Source organism: Cervus canadensis, chromosome X, assembly GCF_019320065.1.
Source record: "Cervus canadensis isolate Bull #8, Minnesota chromosome X, ASM1932006v1, whole genome shotgun sequence".
In the NCBI taxonomy this organism is placed as follows: domain Eukaryota; kingdom Metazoa; phylum Chordata; class Mammalia; order Artiodactyla; family Cervidae; genus Cervus; species Cervus canadensis.
In genome coordinates this window covers 45179756-45194515 of record NC_057419.1, presented here as the reverse complement: position 1 = coordinate 45194515, position 14760 = coordinate 45179756, and the positions used below count along the sequence as shown (strand labels likewise).

General features: G+C 39.3%; 1 protein-coding gene across 8 annotated transcripts in view; it reads right to left on the bottom strand.

Annotated features, from left to right (window-relative positions):
- The window catches only part of CASK (calcium/calmodulin dependent serine protein kinase), a 365729-nt gene that overhangs the window by 170718 nt on the left and 180251 nt on the right, over positions 1-14760 (bottom strand). For all 8 annotated transcript variants that reach the window (XM_043458309.1, XM_043458311.1, XM_043458313.1 and 5 more), the window contains exons 4-5: positions 14634-14711; positions 10352-10424 (exon numbers count right to left, since the gene is read on the bottom strand). In XM_043458309.1, coding sequence (XP_043314244.1) covers positions 10352-10424; positions 14634-14711 — 151 coding nt within the window. The remainder of the gene's footprint in view (positions 1-10351; positions 10425-14633; positions 14712-14760) is intronic.

Below are 14760 nucleotides of genomic sequence, written 5' to 3'. Positions count from 1 at the left end.
ACCCTGATGTATGCCAATTAACTGATGAAAACACTGAAGTGCATAGTTAAATAAGTCATCTAAAATTTTCTCCAATATCTACCTAAATATTTAAAGAGTAAGCCTTTCTTTATGGTCATTTCTTTCTTAGATGTAATCTTATAAGACAAATGATGATGGCTATATTCTGTATTATATACAATATAATTAAAAATAAAAAAGAATGTGTGTTTATCTTCCTAAAGAGACCATAAGCAACTTCGGAGCTTTAGTCTATTTCCTATTTCGGCTCCTATGGTACTTGCAATTGCTCGGATAAGAACCAAACATAAACAGCTGAACAAAATTGAAGCTGAATAAACCTGAACGGTAACCTGCTACTCCATTAGACACTGCTTAAAGACTCATTTATTCCCTACATGGTAATTTCTTCAGTGCTCAAAAAGAAGTTTAAAGTTAGTTCAAAGTTAGTTCACATAGCATCCTAAGCCTTTCATCTCATAGCATGTTTCATTCCAGAGTTTAAAATGTAGAAACAATTCACATTACACAGAAACAAATCTGTGTGATTTTCATTGAAAAAGAATAGAAAACAGTAAACAATTTTTCTCCTTTTTTTACTTCAGTGTTTAACTGAGAGAAGAAAATGTTCAGAGAAACATGTGAAAAAACACATGCTGGCTTCAAATACTTATAGTATACAACTATTCTTTTATAGCAGCAATCTTATTTCTGGCTGATTATTTTTAATTTGCAGAGACAAAGGAAGACCTGGGAACTCCAGGTGACTCCTTAAGTGTTGGCTGTAAACAAGGGTGTCTAATCTAGTAATTTTATAGACATGAGAATCACATATTAACTCAAAGTCAACCAAAAGACTTCCTAAGACACCCAGGTTTCTCCACAGTTACAGCAATACTTTCTTACATAAGTTTTAAAACCAAAACTCATTAGACTAAGAGGAATTGAGAAGCTGATCAATAGTTCTCATTTAACATAAGCAATGCTGTATCAAATCTTACCTCACGTAGGAGTTTTAAAAATACATGTAACTTCTGAAAATCACTATTAAAAAATCACTTTACACCACTATTTAAATAAAAGATACTACACCAAAGTAGAATTCTCTACATTAGAAAAAGGCAGAAAAGGAGACATGCAATTTCTCAAGTTACTCATTCTGGTAGAAAACTTCCGTTTTAATTCTCTGTACTGAGCTTATTAATCACCATGTTTATCTTTACACCATAGATGCTTTCATGAATAGGTGACTGCAAATTATTTTGAATTTTTTGTGTAATTGAGGAACTGACTATTTAATGTCATGGCAAATATTTTAAAGGAAGTATCACTTTCTAAAATTTATCCTAAATTTGGAGTGTGAATTTCAGGAAAGTGATGCTTTTAATGTGTCTGTAAGTTAACATCAAACACAATTTCAGAAACCCCAAATTTTGACTTAAAGATCGACAAGATTGTGTCTTAACAGGCATGACAAAGGTTTATTTCCCCCTTTATCCTTTCATATCTACACTCCCATTAAGGCAACCTGCAAACTATTAATGAGGAACATGAACAGTTAAGACTAGAACAGCAAAATGAAGGATGGAGTACTCCTCCTGAAAGTGAGTTTCTATTCTTTGGGGGAGAACAGGAAGATGCTGGAGAAGGAAAAAACTTTCCTCTACTCCTGTAGGTTCTCCTGACTGGTTTCCTGACCTGAGATGGATTAACAGGAGAAAAAAAAACCAAAATAAATTACATACCTAAGGGGAATATGGCCTCATATCCTCTGGAATATGAGGCTCAAGGACAAGCTGGGCAATTGGAACTTATGAGCCAACTGAGAGAAGGAGAAGAGGGTAGGGGTTGGGGACCTCAAAGGGGAGGAAGGCAATTCACATAGAGATGGAGAAACAAATGTTTGGGAAACAAATGCTTGCTACCAAGACTATGGGATGCAGAGGGGACTTTGGTCTCCCTAGCCTGCTGAGTTCCCCCACCACACCTAGCCCACATTCTCTGCAGACATCTCTGGTGCTAGTATTCTTCCTGGATCAGACCCTTTAAATTGTTTCAGGCGGTTAAGGGGGAGGTGAAAAGCAAGACTTCCTGAGTCTTTTGCTTCTTAAAAACAACCAGCCCCCAATAATCTTCAAGCCAAACATTGTGGGGGTGGCAAGTTTTGCTCCCCTCCAATGTCAACCCTGCTCTGATCTGGTTAAGGCTGGCTGCAGCCCACCTGGGGCTTTGCAGTCTGCAGAGAGGGAGCTCTTATGAGCGAATATGCGAAGACAAGCTGAGAGGGAATCTTGCTTGGCAAACCACAAACGGAGCACAGCAGACAGGCACTGGTAGTTTGCTAAGCATTGCAATCCTGCAACCTAATGCCATGAGCCTTCTTTGCCTGCCCTGGGATTCAAAGTGAATTGATATCAGTGGCAAGAGTTACTACACCTAGAAGGGTTTCATACCTGACAGTACAAATGCACTGGCTGTATGGCACATGTTTGCTCCTGCTGGCTCAGAAGGGAACCAGCAGTGAAAGTACTCCCATCCACCGAGCAAAAGAAAGTTGGAGTTGATTTTTTTTTTTGAAATGGGGGATGGGTGGAAAAAGAGAAGCAAGGTCATCTTAAGTTTATCTTCTATTTCTAAGTATTAAAAACCCCACGATCAAGCTGAACATGTACATTACGCTCGACAATCTTACAAAAGTAACAGAGAAGGTAAGCCTGCGTGCTTATTATAATAAAGAACAGAATTAAGGAAACTCTCAATGTTCTATATAATATAAACACGAGGGACTTTTGGGGAGCTGTGGTAAGAGATGTAAGACAAATGTCAAGAGCGAGGGAGGAAGAAACACCGTAAGAAATCCACAATGCCACAGCAACTAGTGTGATGTGATGAACACCCATTTATAATGAAGTCTGGCCCTCGGCTGGTGAAAGGAGAACTGATACCAGAAGGTGGCCAGAGAGCAGCCGGGCGTGTTCACGGGTTAGTGAGGAAACCATTTAAAGGAAGCACACACAGAAATGCTTGGGTGGAGGTTCCTGGCTGAGCAGCTGTGAGATTTGGGGTTTTGCAGTTCTGAGAACTAAACCGGAGCCCCCAAACCTCCTGGGCACAGGCCCTATTCAGAATAGGAAGGGACTGTGTGTTTGTGTGTCGAGCAGTTTGCTCTCAAAGAAGTGGCTTAACTTCAACTTGGCTTATTAAAATCAGACGTCAGTAGGTCAGTGGTGTAGAAAGGTCTGAGGCTTGGTTTTCTCTCCCCGGTCAGGTGATGCTTTGTGAGGCATCTCTGGGATACAGGAGAGACAATAAAACAGTGACTCTCATGGCTGAACAGAGCCAATGAAGGCCAGCAAGGAGCCAGGAGTTGCATTCACCTCAAAAACTGGACTATTTCTTTCTAAAGTACTTTTCATTTAGGGCTGAGAGGAAGAAAACACTGAAACATAATGAAAGTTTTCACATCCTTTCACAAGAAAAAAAAAAAAACAGGAATAAAAGGAAAGGTGATAGAAAAAAGAAATTTGCATACATGCCCTATTTAATGCCTGTAGGGAGGCAAAGCATGAGAAATAGAATATTATGACTGTGGGCATCAACCAGGGGTGGCTTTTGTGCCTGAGGGGGCATTTAGAAATGTTGGGAATCATTTTTGAGCGTCACATAGCAGGGAAATGCTCCTGGCATCTAGTGGGTCGAGGCTAGGCAGAGGTAGCAAAACAAAGGACAGCCCCCCACAACAAAGAACCTGGCCCCGAATGCATATGGCTGTTGGGAGATGCTGTACTATGAAGACACGTCTTCCCAAACTTAAGTTAGTCAGTTCAGTCGTGCAGTTTGTCTGACTCTTTGCGACCCCATGGACTGCAACACGCCAGGCTTCCCTGTCCATCACCAACTCCTGGAGCTTGCTCAATCATGTCCATCGTGTTGGTGATACCATCCAACCATCTCATCCTCTGTCGTTCCCTCCTCCTCCTGTCTTCAATCTTTCCCAGCATCAGGGTCTTTTCTAATGAGTCAGTTCTTTGCATGATGGCCAAAGTATTAGAGCTTCAGCTTCAGCATCAGTCCTTCCAATGAATATTCAGGACTAATTTCCTTTAGAATTGACTGGTTTGACCTCCTTGCAGTCCAAGGGACTCTCAAGAGTCTTCAAAGAATTATACAATTACATTTTACACAATTTCATATGAAACTGCTTCTTCAAAACAAACAGTTTCTATTACACATCACATGGCACCACAGACTCAAATGTAACCTGATAGAACCAAACATTTTTAGACTCAGGTATTCTGATTTCAAAAAGAAATGTCTACCAAGTAAAGAAAAAAGTATTATTAATATAATACTAGAATGTTTGAAACCCAATGCTTCTGGATCTATGCCAAGAACTTGGGGGGCGGGGAAGGAGGGAGGGAAGGAGAATTAGAACCAGAACAAGGGAGAAATTGAGAATATTCTTGGCTAGCTAAAAGAGATGATTAAATAATCTAAATTTTTCTCAAAGGAATGGACTGTTGCAATGGTCTTCTATTTTCTTTACTGAGTATAAAGGAAGAAGACTTTGACAAAAACTCACTATAGAAATCAAAATCTACATACAGAGGAAATCTATATCCAGACAAGTCACTGAATATCCACTATCTGAATGTGAAGAAAAGCTACTAGGTGCAAAATTTGTTATAATTAGCAAAAAGAGTAAGAACACATCCAGTGAAAGTTTAAATTATTAGCCATGGGAAATGTACTGTCATTAAAGTTGCATTATTATTAAAGATCACTACACTGGAAAACCTCTATAATAAGGTCCTGAATGAAACTACTTTGGGTTACCTAAGCTACTGAAATTATATTAGCAAATCCTGTGGACATAACCTTCAAATATACCTGGAATCTACTTTTGTTTTTATCACTTCCTTGCTACCACTCTGGCCCTGCCAGGCAGGACCATCTCCTGTTTCCCAAGTTCCACCCTGAAGCCCCTATTCAATCTATTAGAGCAACAAAGCAATGTAGTACTGTTACCGTGGAAAGTCTGTCTTTGTTCAAAACTCTTTGGTGAATCCTCAGATCTGTCAGAGTAAAGGTTAAAGATTCTCCTCCCCTCCTTTCCTCTCTAACCTCATCTACTATCCACTCTCCCCTTGGCCCACTTTGCTTCAACCATACTGGCCTCCTTGCTCTCGCTCAAACAGGCCACTTATGCTCCTGTCTTTCTTTTACCCAGAATCCTCCTCCTTTGGTGTCAGTTAGCCCACCCTCTCTCCTTGCCAGAGGTCACCTGTTCAATGTGGCCTGCTTCATCACCCTATTTAATACTGCAACCCGTTTTCCAGTAGTCCTCATCCCTTTGGTGCTCTTTTTTTTTCTTCCCTGTAGTCCTTTTCATCTCTCTAACCTACTATACAGTTGACTTATTTATGCTCAGTGATCAGTGTCTGTCTCCCTGAACTAGAAAGTCAACTCCACAGGGTCAGTGATTTGGTCTGTTTTGTTCGATGATGTAGCTCTGGTTCCTAGGATAGTGCCAGACACAGAGTAGACACTAGATATGTATTTTTGGATGGATGTCTTAAGAAAAAAAAAACCCAATCCCAATTTACCAATTAGCTAAATGTGAGCACTATAGTTACCAAGCGAAATGTATAGATTTCAGGTACTGAAATACAAAGAATATCAATAATAATGTGTGCTCTGTGTTGAGTCTGCTTCCCAATTCAACAATGGTGCCTTTTCTGGTGGTTTCTTATTAACTTGTAGTTTGAGAATCACTTCTCTCTTCCCTTCCTTAGAATGTTTCTGGATGTGTGTGTGTGCCTGCTAAATTGCTTCAGTTGTGTCCAACTCTGCAACCCTATGGACTGCAGCCTGTCAGGCTCCTCTGTCCATGGGATTCTCCAGGCAAGACCAGTGCAGTGAGTTGCCGTGCCCTCCTCCAGGGAATCTTCCTGACCCAGGGATCAAATCTGTGTCTCTTGCATTGGCAGGGAGATTCTTTACTACCATTGCCACCTGGGAAGTTCATGTTTCTGGATGCTTCCTCAAAATTATTTGGCATGTGCCTTAGATATAATAAATTTACTAAAATTTATTACAGTAACTTTGAGCCTTTGCCTACACTATTCCTGTTGCTTGAAATGTCCTCTCATCCTGTTGTAACTCTCCCATGACTCAAGAGTAGGCTAAAATGAAACTTTTTCTGTGAAGTTTCTATGACTCTGTCTTTTAATATTTCCCACCCCATACCTTGGATGATAATTATTTGTTTTGCCTATCTGTGAAGATGGCCATGAACAAGTTCTCCTATCCTTGTGCATATATGTTGCTTCTCTAACTAAAAGGTGCAAACTGTTTTTCCTCCTCTTGAATCCAGGCTGCTCTTGTGACATTTTGACAAACAGAAGGCAGAAGACATGACATGGTGCCCATTCTAGGCTAGGCTTCATTTTTGCTCCTTGGTGCCATGAGACACTGTCCTGCTAGAAAGGGAGGCCATGAAGAGGGGGGAGAGAGAGAGAGAGAGAGAGAGAGGTTCTGAATGAGAGACTGCGAAGAGGGCCCAGCCAGCTTCCAGCTGTTCTATTCACTTCTGCTGAGATGCCAGAAAAGTGAGTGAAGCCTTTGTGGATACTAGCCATGCCACCTTAGCCAACAGCCTGTGAGACAAAATTGAGCAGTCCTCCTCAAGCTTTGTCAACTGCAGAACTGACAGCAAATAAGTCAGCAAATAAAGGGTGATTGCTGTAAGTCACTGTGTGTTGATCTGCAGCAGTTGGTAACAGATATACTATCTCATCTGTCTACTGAGACCATAATGCCTTTAGGGCTCTAGACATAGTATACTGTGTGAAGTAGGTACTTGGATATTTGTTGAATAAATCAATCAGAATGTAAATGAGAAGCTGAAGCACAGTATTCAAACATAACTACTTAGATATTGTATTTGGTTTTGTATTGTCATTATACAAAATACCATGGCCAACCAAAAAGCTGACTGACTATATTATTGAAAGTATTACAGTAGAGTGTGTTGTCCATCATTATTTCTCATATGATGCTGATATAATTACCTCTCAAGAACAGAATTCAAAATAAAATTGCTTCTAACAACTCAGTAACAGAATCCCAAACAATCTGATTTAAAAAGTGGGCAGAGGATCTGAACAGACATTTTTCCAAATAAGACGGATGGCCAACAAGTACATGAAAAGATGCTCGACATCACTAATCATCAGGAAAATGCAAATCCCACAAATGAGAGATCACCTCCTAACCTGTTAGAATAACTATCCTCAAAAAGGTAAGAAATAAGTATTGGTGAAGATGTAGAAAGAAAGGGAACCCTCATACACTATTGGTGGAAATGTAAATTGGTGCAGTCATTCTAGAAAACAGTATGGCGGTTCCTCAAAAAACTAAAAACAGAACTACCATATGGGGGCTTCCTTGATAGCTCAGTTGGTAAAGAATCTATCTGCAATCCAGGAGACCCCAGTTCAATTCCTGGGTTGGGAAGATCCACTGGAGAAGGGATAGGCTACCCACTCCACTATTCTTGGGTTTCCCTTGTGGCTCAGCTGGTAAAGAATCTGCCTGCAATGTGGGAGACCTGGGTTTGAACTCTGGGTTGGGAAGATCCTCTGGAGAAGGGAAAGGCTACCCACTCCAGTATTCTGGCCTAGAGAATTCCACAGACTGTGTAGTCCATGGGGTTGCAAAGAGTTGGACACGACTGAGCGACTTTCACTTTTAACAAGAACTACCAAATGATTGAGCAATTTGACTTCTGAGTACTTATCTGAAGAAAACAAAAACACTACTTTAAAAAGATGTATGCACCCCCATGTTACTGCAGCGTTATTTACATTAGCCAAGATAGAAACAACCTAAGTGTCCATTGACAGGTAAATGAACAAAGATACAGTGTGTGTGAGTGTATATATGTATATACTTACACACACACAACAGAATACTACTCAGTCATAAAAAAGAATGAACTCTTGCCATTGTGACAAAGTGGATGGACCTTGATGGTATTATGTTGAGTAAGTCTGATAGAGACAGACAAATAAGATTTCAGTCATACACTGAATCTCAAAATCAAAACAAATAAACAAACAAAACTCACAGACAGAGACCAGAATGGTGGTTGCCAGAGAGAAAGAGGGTTGGAGGGACAAAATGGGTGACGGGGGTAACTGGTACAGACTTCCAATCACAAAAATAAATAAGTCATGAGATGTAATGTACAGCCTGGTGACTAGTCAATATTATTATATTGTACATTTGCATGGTGACAGAGTAACTAGATTTACTGTGGTGATCATGTCACAATATATACATATATCATTATGTTGTATACCTGAAACTAATATAATGCTAAACGTTGGCATCCCACTCCAGTATTCTTGCCTGGAAAATCCCATGGATGTAGGAGCCTGGTAGGCTACAGTCTATGGGGTCGCAAAGAGTTGGATACGACTTGAGTGACTTCACTTTCACTCACTTGAAACGTTAACTATATCTCAGTTTAAAAAAATTGCCTCTTGAGCAACAGTCTTTAACACAATGCTACTACATGAACTCAGAATTTGTTTTCCATATTTTAAAAAATTGTATTTATTTATTTTTGGCTGTGCTGGGTCTTCGTTGCTGCGCAGGCTGTTCTCCAGCTGCAGTGTGCGGGTGTCTCACTGCGGTGGCCTCTCTCGTTGCGGAGCACGGGCTCTGGGGCGGATGGGCTTCAGCATCTGCAGCAAGTGGGCTCCGGAGCACAGGCTCAGTAATTGTGGTGCATGGGCTTAGTTGTATGGTGCATGGGCTCAGTAGTTGCGGCATGTGGGATCTTCCTGGACCAGGGATAGAACCATGCCTCCTAAATTGGCAGGTGGATTCTTTACCACTGAGCTATCACGGAAGCCCCCTGTTTTACATATTTTAACTTTTCAAACGATCTTTTTTGGGGGGCCTTACTGCGTGGTATGCAGAATCCTAGCTCTCCAGCCAGGTATCAAACCCACGCCCTCTGCAGTGGAAGTGTGGAGTCTGAACCACTGGACCACCAGGGAACTCCCGCAGATTGTCATTTATGGAGATATAGTTCATGCTGTATATATGCATTTTATTCTATTAATTAAATGCAAAAAAATAATACGGCACATTGCAATCACTGACCATTCCCCATCCTCCTTATCTTTCTATACTTCTCCCTCTCTTTGTTTGCATAACTGAAGAATACTTGCTTATAAAAGTGCTATGTATCCACCGAGTTGTTTAAAATGTTGAGTGGAGATAATAACAATATCGCTTTCCTATCACCACATTTGAAAAGAATAAGATATTTTACAACTAATTTACACTAATGTGTATTTTGTACATTTCTCCAATGATTTTTCATTGCTATTATAACATTCCACTAGATTGGTTTGGAATTGCTCATGCTTTCTCTCAGCTTTTAACCACCAGAATTTCAGCTAAAATTTCTCAGATGTTATAGAAAATTTAATTAAATTCTACTTAATTTTCTTTACCATTAAAATCCACTGAAGAAGCCAGGCCTTTGATAATATTTCTTGAGAGAAGAAGAGCACTGTACCTATGGATGCTATAGGTTAGAGAGAAACCAGTGACAAAATAGGAGCATGTGAAAGTGGACAACAGGGCCAGAGAGATTGCAGGGGCTCTTAGCGACTCAAGGCCTTGAAAAGGGGTAGGCATGAGGAGGAGGGCCATGTCTTCCTTTCTTTCATGCTTCCATGTTCTGCCTGACACCATAATGAGCCAGGAACTGACAGTTCTCATGAATTGATACTGGGATCAAACAGGCATAAAGACTGAATAATGGTAATATTCATATTCCTAAGGGTACAAACTGTATTATAATTTATGACTTCAGACTACGTTTCAAAACTCTCTGCAAAGAAAATAAAATGCTGACTATTCTACATTGCAACATTACAGAAATGTAAGTGTGATGAACTATTCCTATATCAACCAAATCCTCATTTTCCCCTCAATTAACTTAGTGCAGCATATTGTTTGTTCTTCCTATTTACTGGATTTTCACACTTCTCTTATACACACACACAATGGCAAAGAAAGAATAATGGAATTTTAGAATGCATGTACATTTTAATAAAAATAAGGAAATGGAAATGATAAAAAATTGCTCCTATTAAGAATTACTACAACTTTCCAAATATAAACGAGTTCAACAAATTTTTATTTGTAAGTAAAATTAACTTTAAGATGTTCTTCATAAAAACATTAAAGAAAAATTTCTCATTACTATCATTGCTATAAGTCAGTTTCTATTCACAAATATTAGTTAGTAATAAAAATGACTTACCTTCACATCCCTGTGAATTATGTTATTATCGTGACAATAGCGTAGAGCTTCCAGTATCTGCCTCATGTAATGACTGTAGAAAAACAAAAGAAATCTAGAACTGTAAAAAAATCTTTTATTTTTAAAACTTAATATACATTGTCCCTAGTTTGTAACTCCCACCTTCATACTCGCTGCCCACAGACACTTTTCATTTCAGTAGACAAGATTGGTGGAATGCACAGCTTAGTAATGAAAAAGTTGGCAGACGCATAAGGTTATGAGCTTTATGAAGAAATAATGTGTTCTACATTTTCTAAGATATCTAAGTCAAAGGAATTTTCACACATTCACACAACTCATAGGTAAAATAGCTCTGCAAACTAAAAGTTCAACCTTAAAATATGACAAAAATAAATAACAGTTCTCTGACACTCAGTTAATTTTACTTAGTTACTCTGGATTGCTATGAAGTGAGCAGTGCTCAGAAGGACACAAAGAATTCTAACTCAAGGGGTGGGAGCCTTTCATCTGCCAGCAGAGGCTGGTTAGCTGTCTTATTTCCATTTAGCTCTAAGAACAAACAAGAGAGAACCCCCTTATGCCTACAATTTCTTTTTGCAACATAATCAAGTATTAGATGGGGCATCCCTGAACAAAGCAGATTTCTTCTGGGCTGAAGTCCTAGGAAAATCAAACTCCTCACAAGGCCAGCAGAGTCCACTGAGGCTCTGCACTGGGCTCAGGAGAAGAACAGAGGAGGAGTCAGCATTTAAAAGTGCTAACAGGGTCAACTAGCCACTGGGTGTGACAAGAGCAGTTCATTCAGTATTACTTGAGAACTTACTTCAATTTCATTCTCTCAGTTCTAAAGTTCTTCTTCTGTAATCCTACTGCTTCTCTTTTTCTTTCAGGGTCTTTTTCATCTTCTCTTCCTCTGAATTTTATTCCCTACATACCTGTCATTTACTTCCTACTATCTTCCTTTCTCATTGTCCCCCCTTTCCTTCCCAACCAGCCATGACACAGAAATGCAATATACTTAGCATTATTTATTGGTTAGTATTTATTTAATTTTGTTTTTTTCTATCCGGATCTTTCATTCTCCAAACTTTAAAATAAAGGCTGAAGAAAGCTTATCTCTGGAATTCCCTTAACAGAATGTCCCTGGCTAAGGACTGCTTATCATAAACAGAACCTAGGATCCCTGAGGCATCATTGGCTTCATGGAGGATGGCGTGTAAGCTATACCACTCTCCAATGGAGATGCTTCATAGTTGAAACGCTCCCCTCCATGTGTGGAATCTCACAGACCTCATGTAGAGACCTCATCTATTCTGGGCCAGCAGTGCTTTTCTGATGCAGGAAGAAGTGAAGAGCTGCCCTGAAAAGGCCCAGATCTCTCTCAGCTTCAGCTGGGTCTTTTGATTGGCTGTATCCTTACAATTGTTCAGTAAAGCCTGGTGCTAGGGAAGAATATCTCTCTGATTTGTGAGAGTTTGATTTGATAATCTGATCCTGTGTGTTAGTTTACTCCACAACTCACCACCTCTGAAAAACAGAGGTAATCAGTAATTGGGTTGTAAGGACTGAACACAGTTTTCTTTCATGTCACACTTTGCTACTCCTCTTGAAGATCAGCCAGCTGGAGAAAAACAACACTATCAGTATGATTACTTGGTGTCTGAGTTGCCTTTCACTTGGTCTCACTAGAACAAATGATACAAGCTGCATTTCCCAACAATGGAGCATAGGATCAGAGAGAAGGAAGGTAGAAGTCATCTGGTTGAACGCTCTAAACCAAAGGAAGGATCTGTGTGCCCTTGGTTACATGGTCACTGGTACTCTGCAATAGGGGACATACCTAATCATATTTTCTGAGGTCCCTCCCTATTGTCATTTTTAGGAAGGGTTTTAATAAATTTTGCCAAATCTCTCTCTTTGCAGTGTCATTTGTTGATCCCAATATTACTCTTTTCTTTGGTCCATTCTGGTAAGTTCCTTTCATAAAATCACCATTTTAACAGCAATACAGGTAGATTTTTAAAATCAACAGACTTTCATCTTGATGTACATAAACATCTAACTTTCCTATAAATCTCAAGATTGTGAGAGACCTCCAGTCATTTCACTCTATGACATCATCTCTACAACACTGGTATTCTTCATGTTCTAACACCTAGCACAGTGGCAGAGACAGGCTCAAAGCTAAAGAAAAGTAATAGGAATGAGTAGTTCAGTTCAGTCGCTCAGCTGTGTCCGACTCTTTGTGACCCCATGGACTGCAGTATGTCAGGCCTCCTTGTCCATCACCAACTCCCAGAGTTTACTCAAACTCATGTCCATTGAGTTGGTGATGCCATACAAGCATCTCATCCTATGTCGTCCCCTTCTCCTCCCACCTTCAATCTTTCCCAGCATCAGGGTCTTTTCAAATGAGTCAGTTCTTCACATCAGGTGGCCAAAGTATTGGAGTTTCAGTTTCAGCATCAGTCCTTCCAATGAATATTCAGGACTGATTTCCTTTAGGATGGACTGGTTGGATCTCCTTGCAGTCCAAGGGACTCTCAAGAGTCTTCTCCAACACCACAGTTCAAAAGCATCAATTCCTCGGCACTCTTTATAGTCCATATAAACTTGGCTTTCTTTATAGTCCAACTCTCACATCCAAACATGACTACTGGAAAAACCTTAGCTTTGATTAGACCGACTTTGTTGGCAAAGTAATGGATAAGTATGGAACAGAGTAAAAGCATAGTGGTTTAACATCAACTCCAACAGCCTATCTGCCAGGTATTCCAGTGTCTTTGTGGTTCAAAAAGGAAAAAGTCATCTTCCTCCATCAAGTTTCACTGTTTTATAAAATCAACATCCAGAATTTTTAGTTTTCCCTATTTGATGCTGCTGTTGAAAGATAACAATACAGAAAAATACAAAACTCTAATTCTTGAAGAAATAAATATGAATAATGCTATGCAAAATCTGAGGGTTTCACTTAGTAGAAGAAAGTGGCATACCACTATGCCATAAGAAAAATCAAGATAGCATTGATTATTAAAGAATGTTTTTTAATTCTAAAATGCAATACAAAATAAAAACTTTTAATTGTGGTAAGAATACAAAAGCAAAATGGGACTAAAAAAAAGAAAACCCTAGAATACACTTTTAGTGAACATGGCACAAAATAAAAAAGGATATTTGGCCTCAGTTCTACCATGAATAAATCAGGAATTAAAAGAAGGAACTAAAGCTAATATATATAAACTTTCATTTGCTTCCTCCCCCTAGCTCCAGGAGTAGAAAATAGCAGCTACCTAAAATTTAGTATATTCTTCATCTTGTGTTATAGTTACGGCTGCTCCACCTCCTGAAATGGGGGCCCTTGCTGCTCAGTCAGGAGAAAACTGTGCAAAGAATTTGAAGAAAGTCAAGTCACTCTGAGCTTAGAGTTGCATGGGGGTAGTAGTCTCTAAGCTGTTTTCAGCCATATCTGTCCATTGTGCCATAATTATAGAAAGAATGGTAGGAGAGAGAATGTTATAATCATTTAATGGTAACTGTTTCCCAAATGGTAGAAAGTTTTAATAAATCCCTATAGGTTTGAACCCTTTAACATAACATGGTTAGTGACTAAAGAGGGTTGCTGTAACCCGTATATTAAAAAGGCAACTTATTGGAGCGGGTATTTATGATATGATTGAGAGTCACCAAAGCAGAAAGATGTACTTCTCCAAATCTATAGGCAAGTGACCCAGTGCATGGCTCCTGTGATTTTTCATATTAAATCCTTATTTTGAGTAGGAACTCCTCCACTTGGAACAATGATGACTACAGTGATTGATTGGGAGATCCAATATATTCAGCAGAAAAACTGTGCTGTTATTTCTGTTGTTCTGCTGTTCCATGCTCTTTCTCAGATTAACTGGTCACAATACAATCTGCTATCACTAAAAGGCAAACTGAAGAACTAAGGAGGCACATCTGCTAAAAAGCAAAAATCAAAAACACATCAAAAAAACCCCAAGTTTCCTTCTACATAGTTCCTGACCTATCAAATTCCTCCTTGTATAAAAGTCATCAGAAATGGAAAAGACAGCAGCGGTGATGTTAAATTCTAAATCCATATAAATAAATTCACTGTTTAATATTTTGCATTTCTGGTCACTCTTTGGTTCTACTAACGCACATTAAGAGATGCTCCTTTCCTGCTTGTCATTCAAAGAGCAGGACACTTCATGTGATTTCCTTGTCATCTCCCTTTTACTTCTACCTTTACTTTGGGAAGTTGATACAAATTACATACCTGGCGACAGCTTCACTGTATACGAAACCAGCATCAGCTCGTTTTACGATTTCAAAACACAGATCTGCTCCATCCATACTGTAGAGAGATGTGAAAAAGAATATAAGGAAAGAGAAAATTTCAGGAA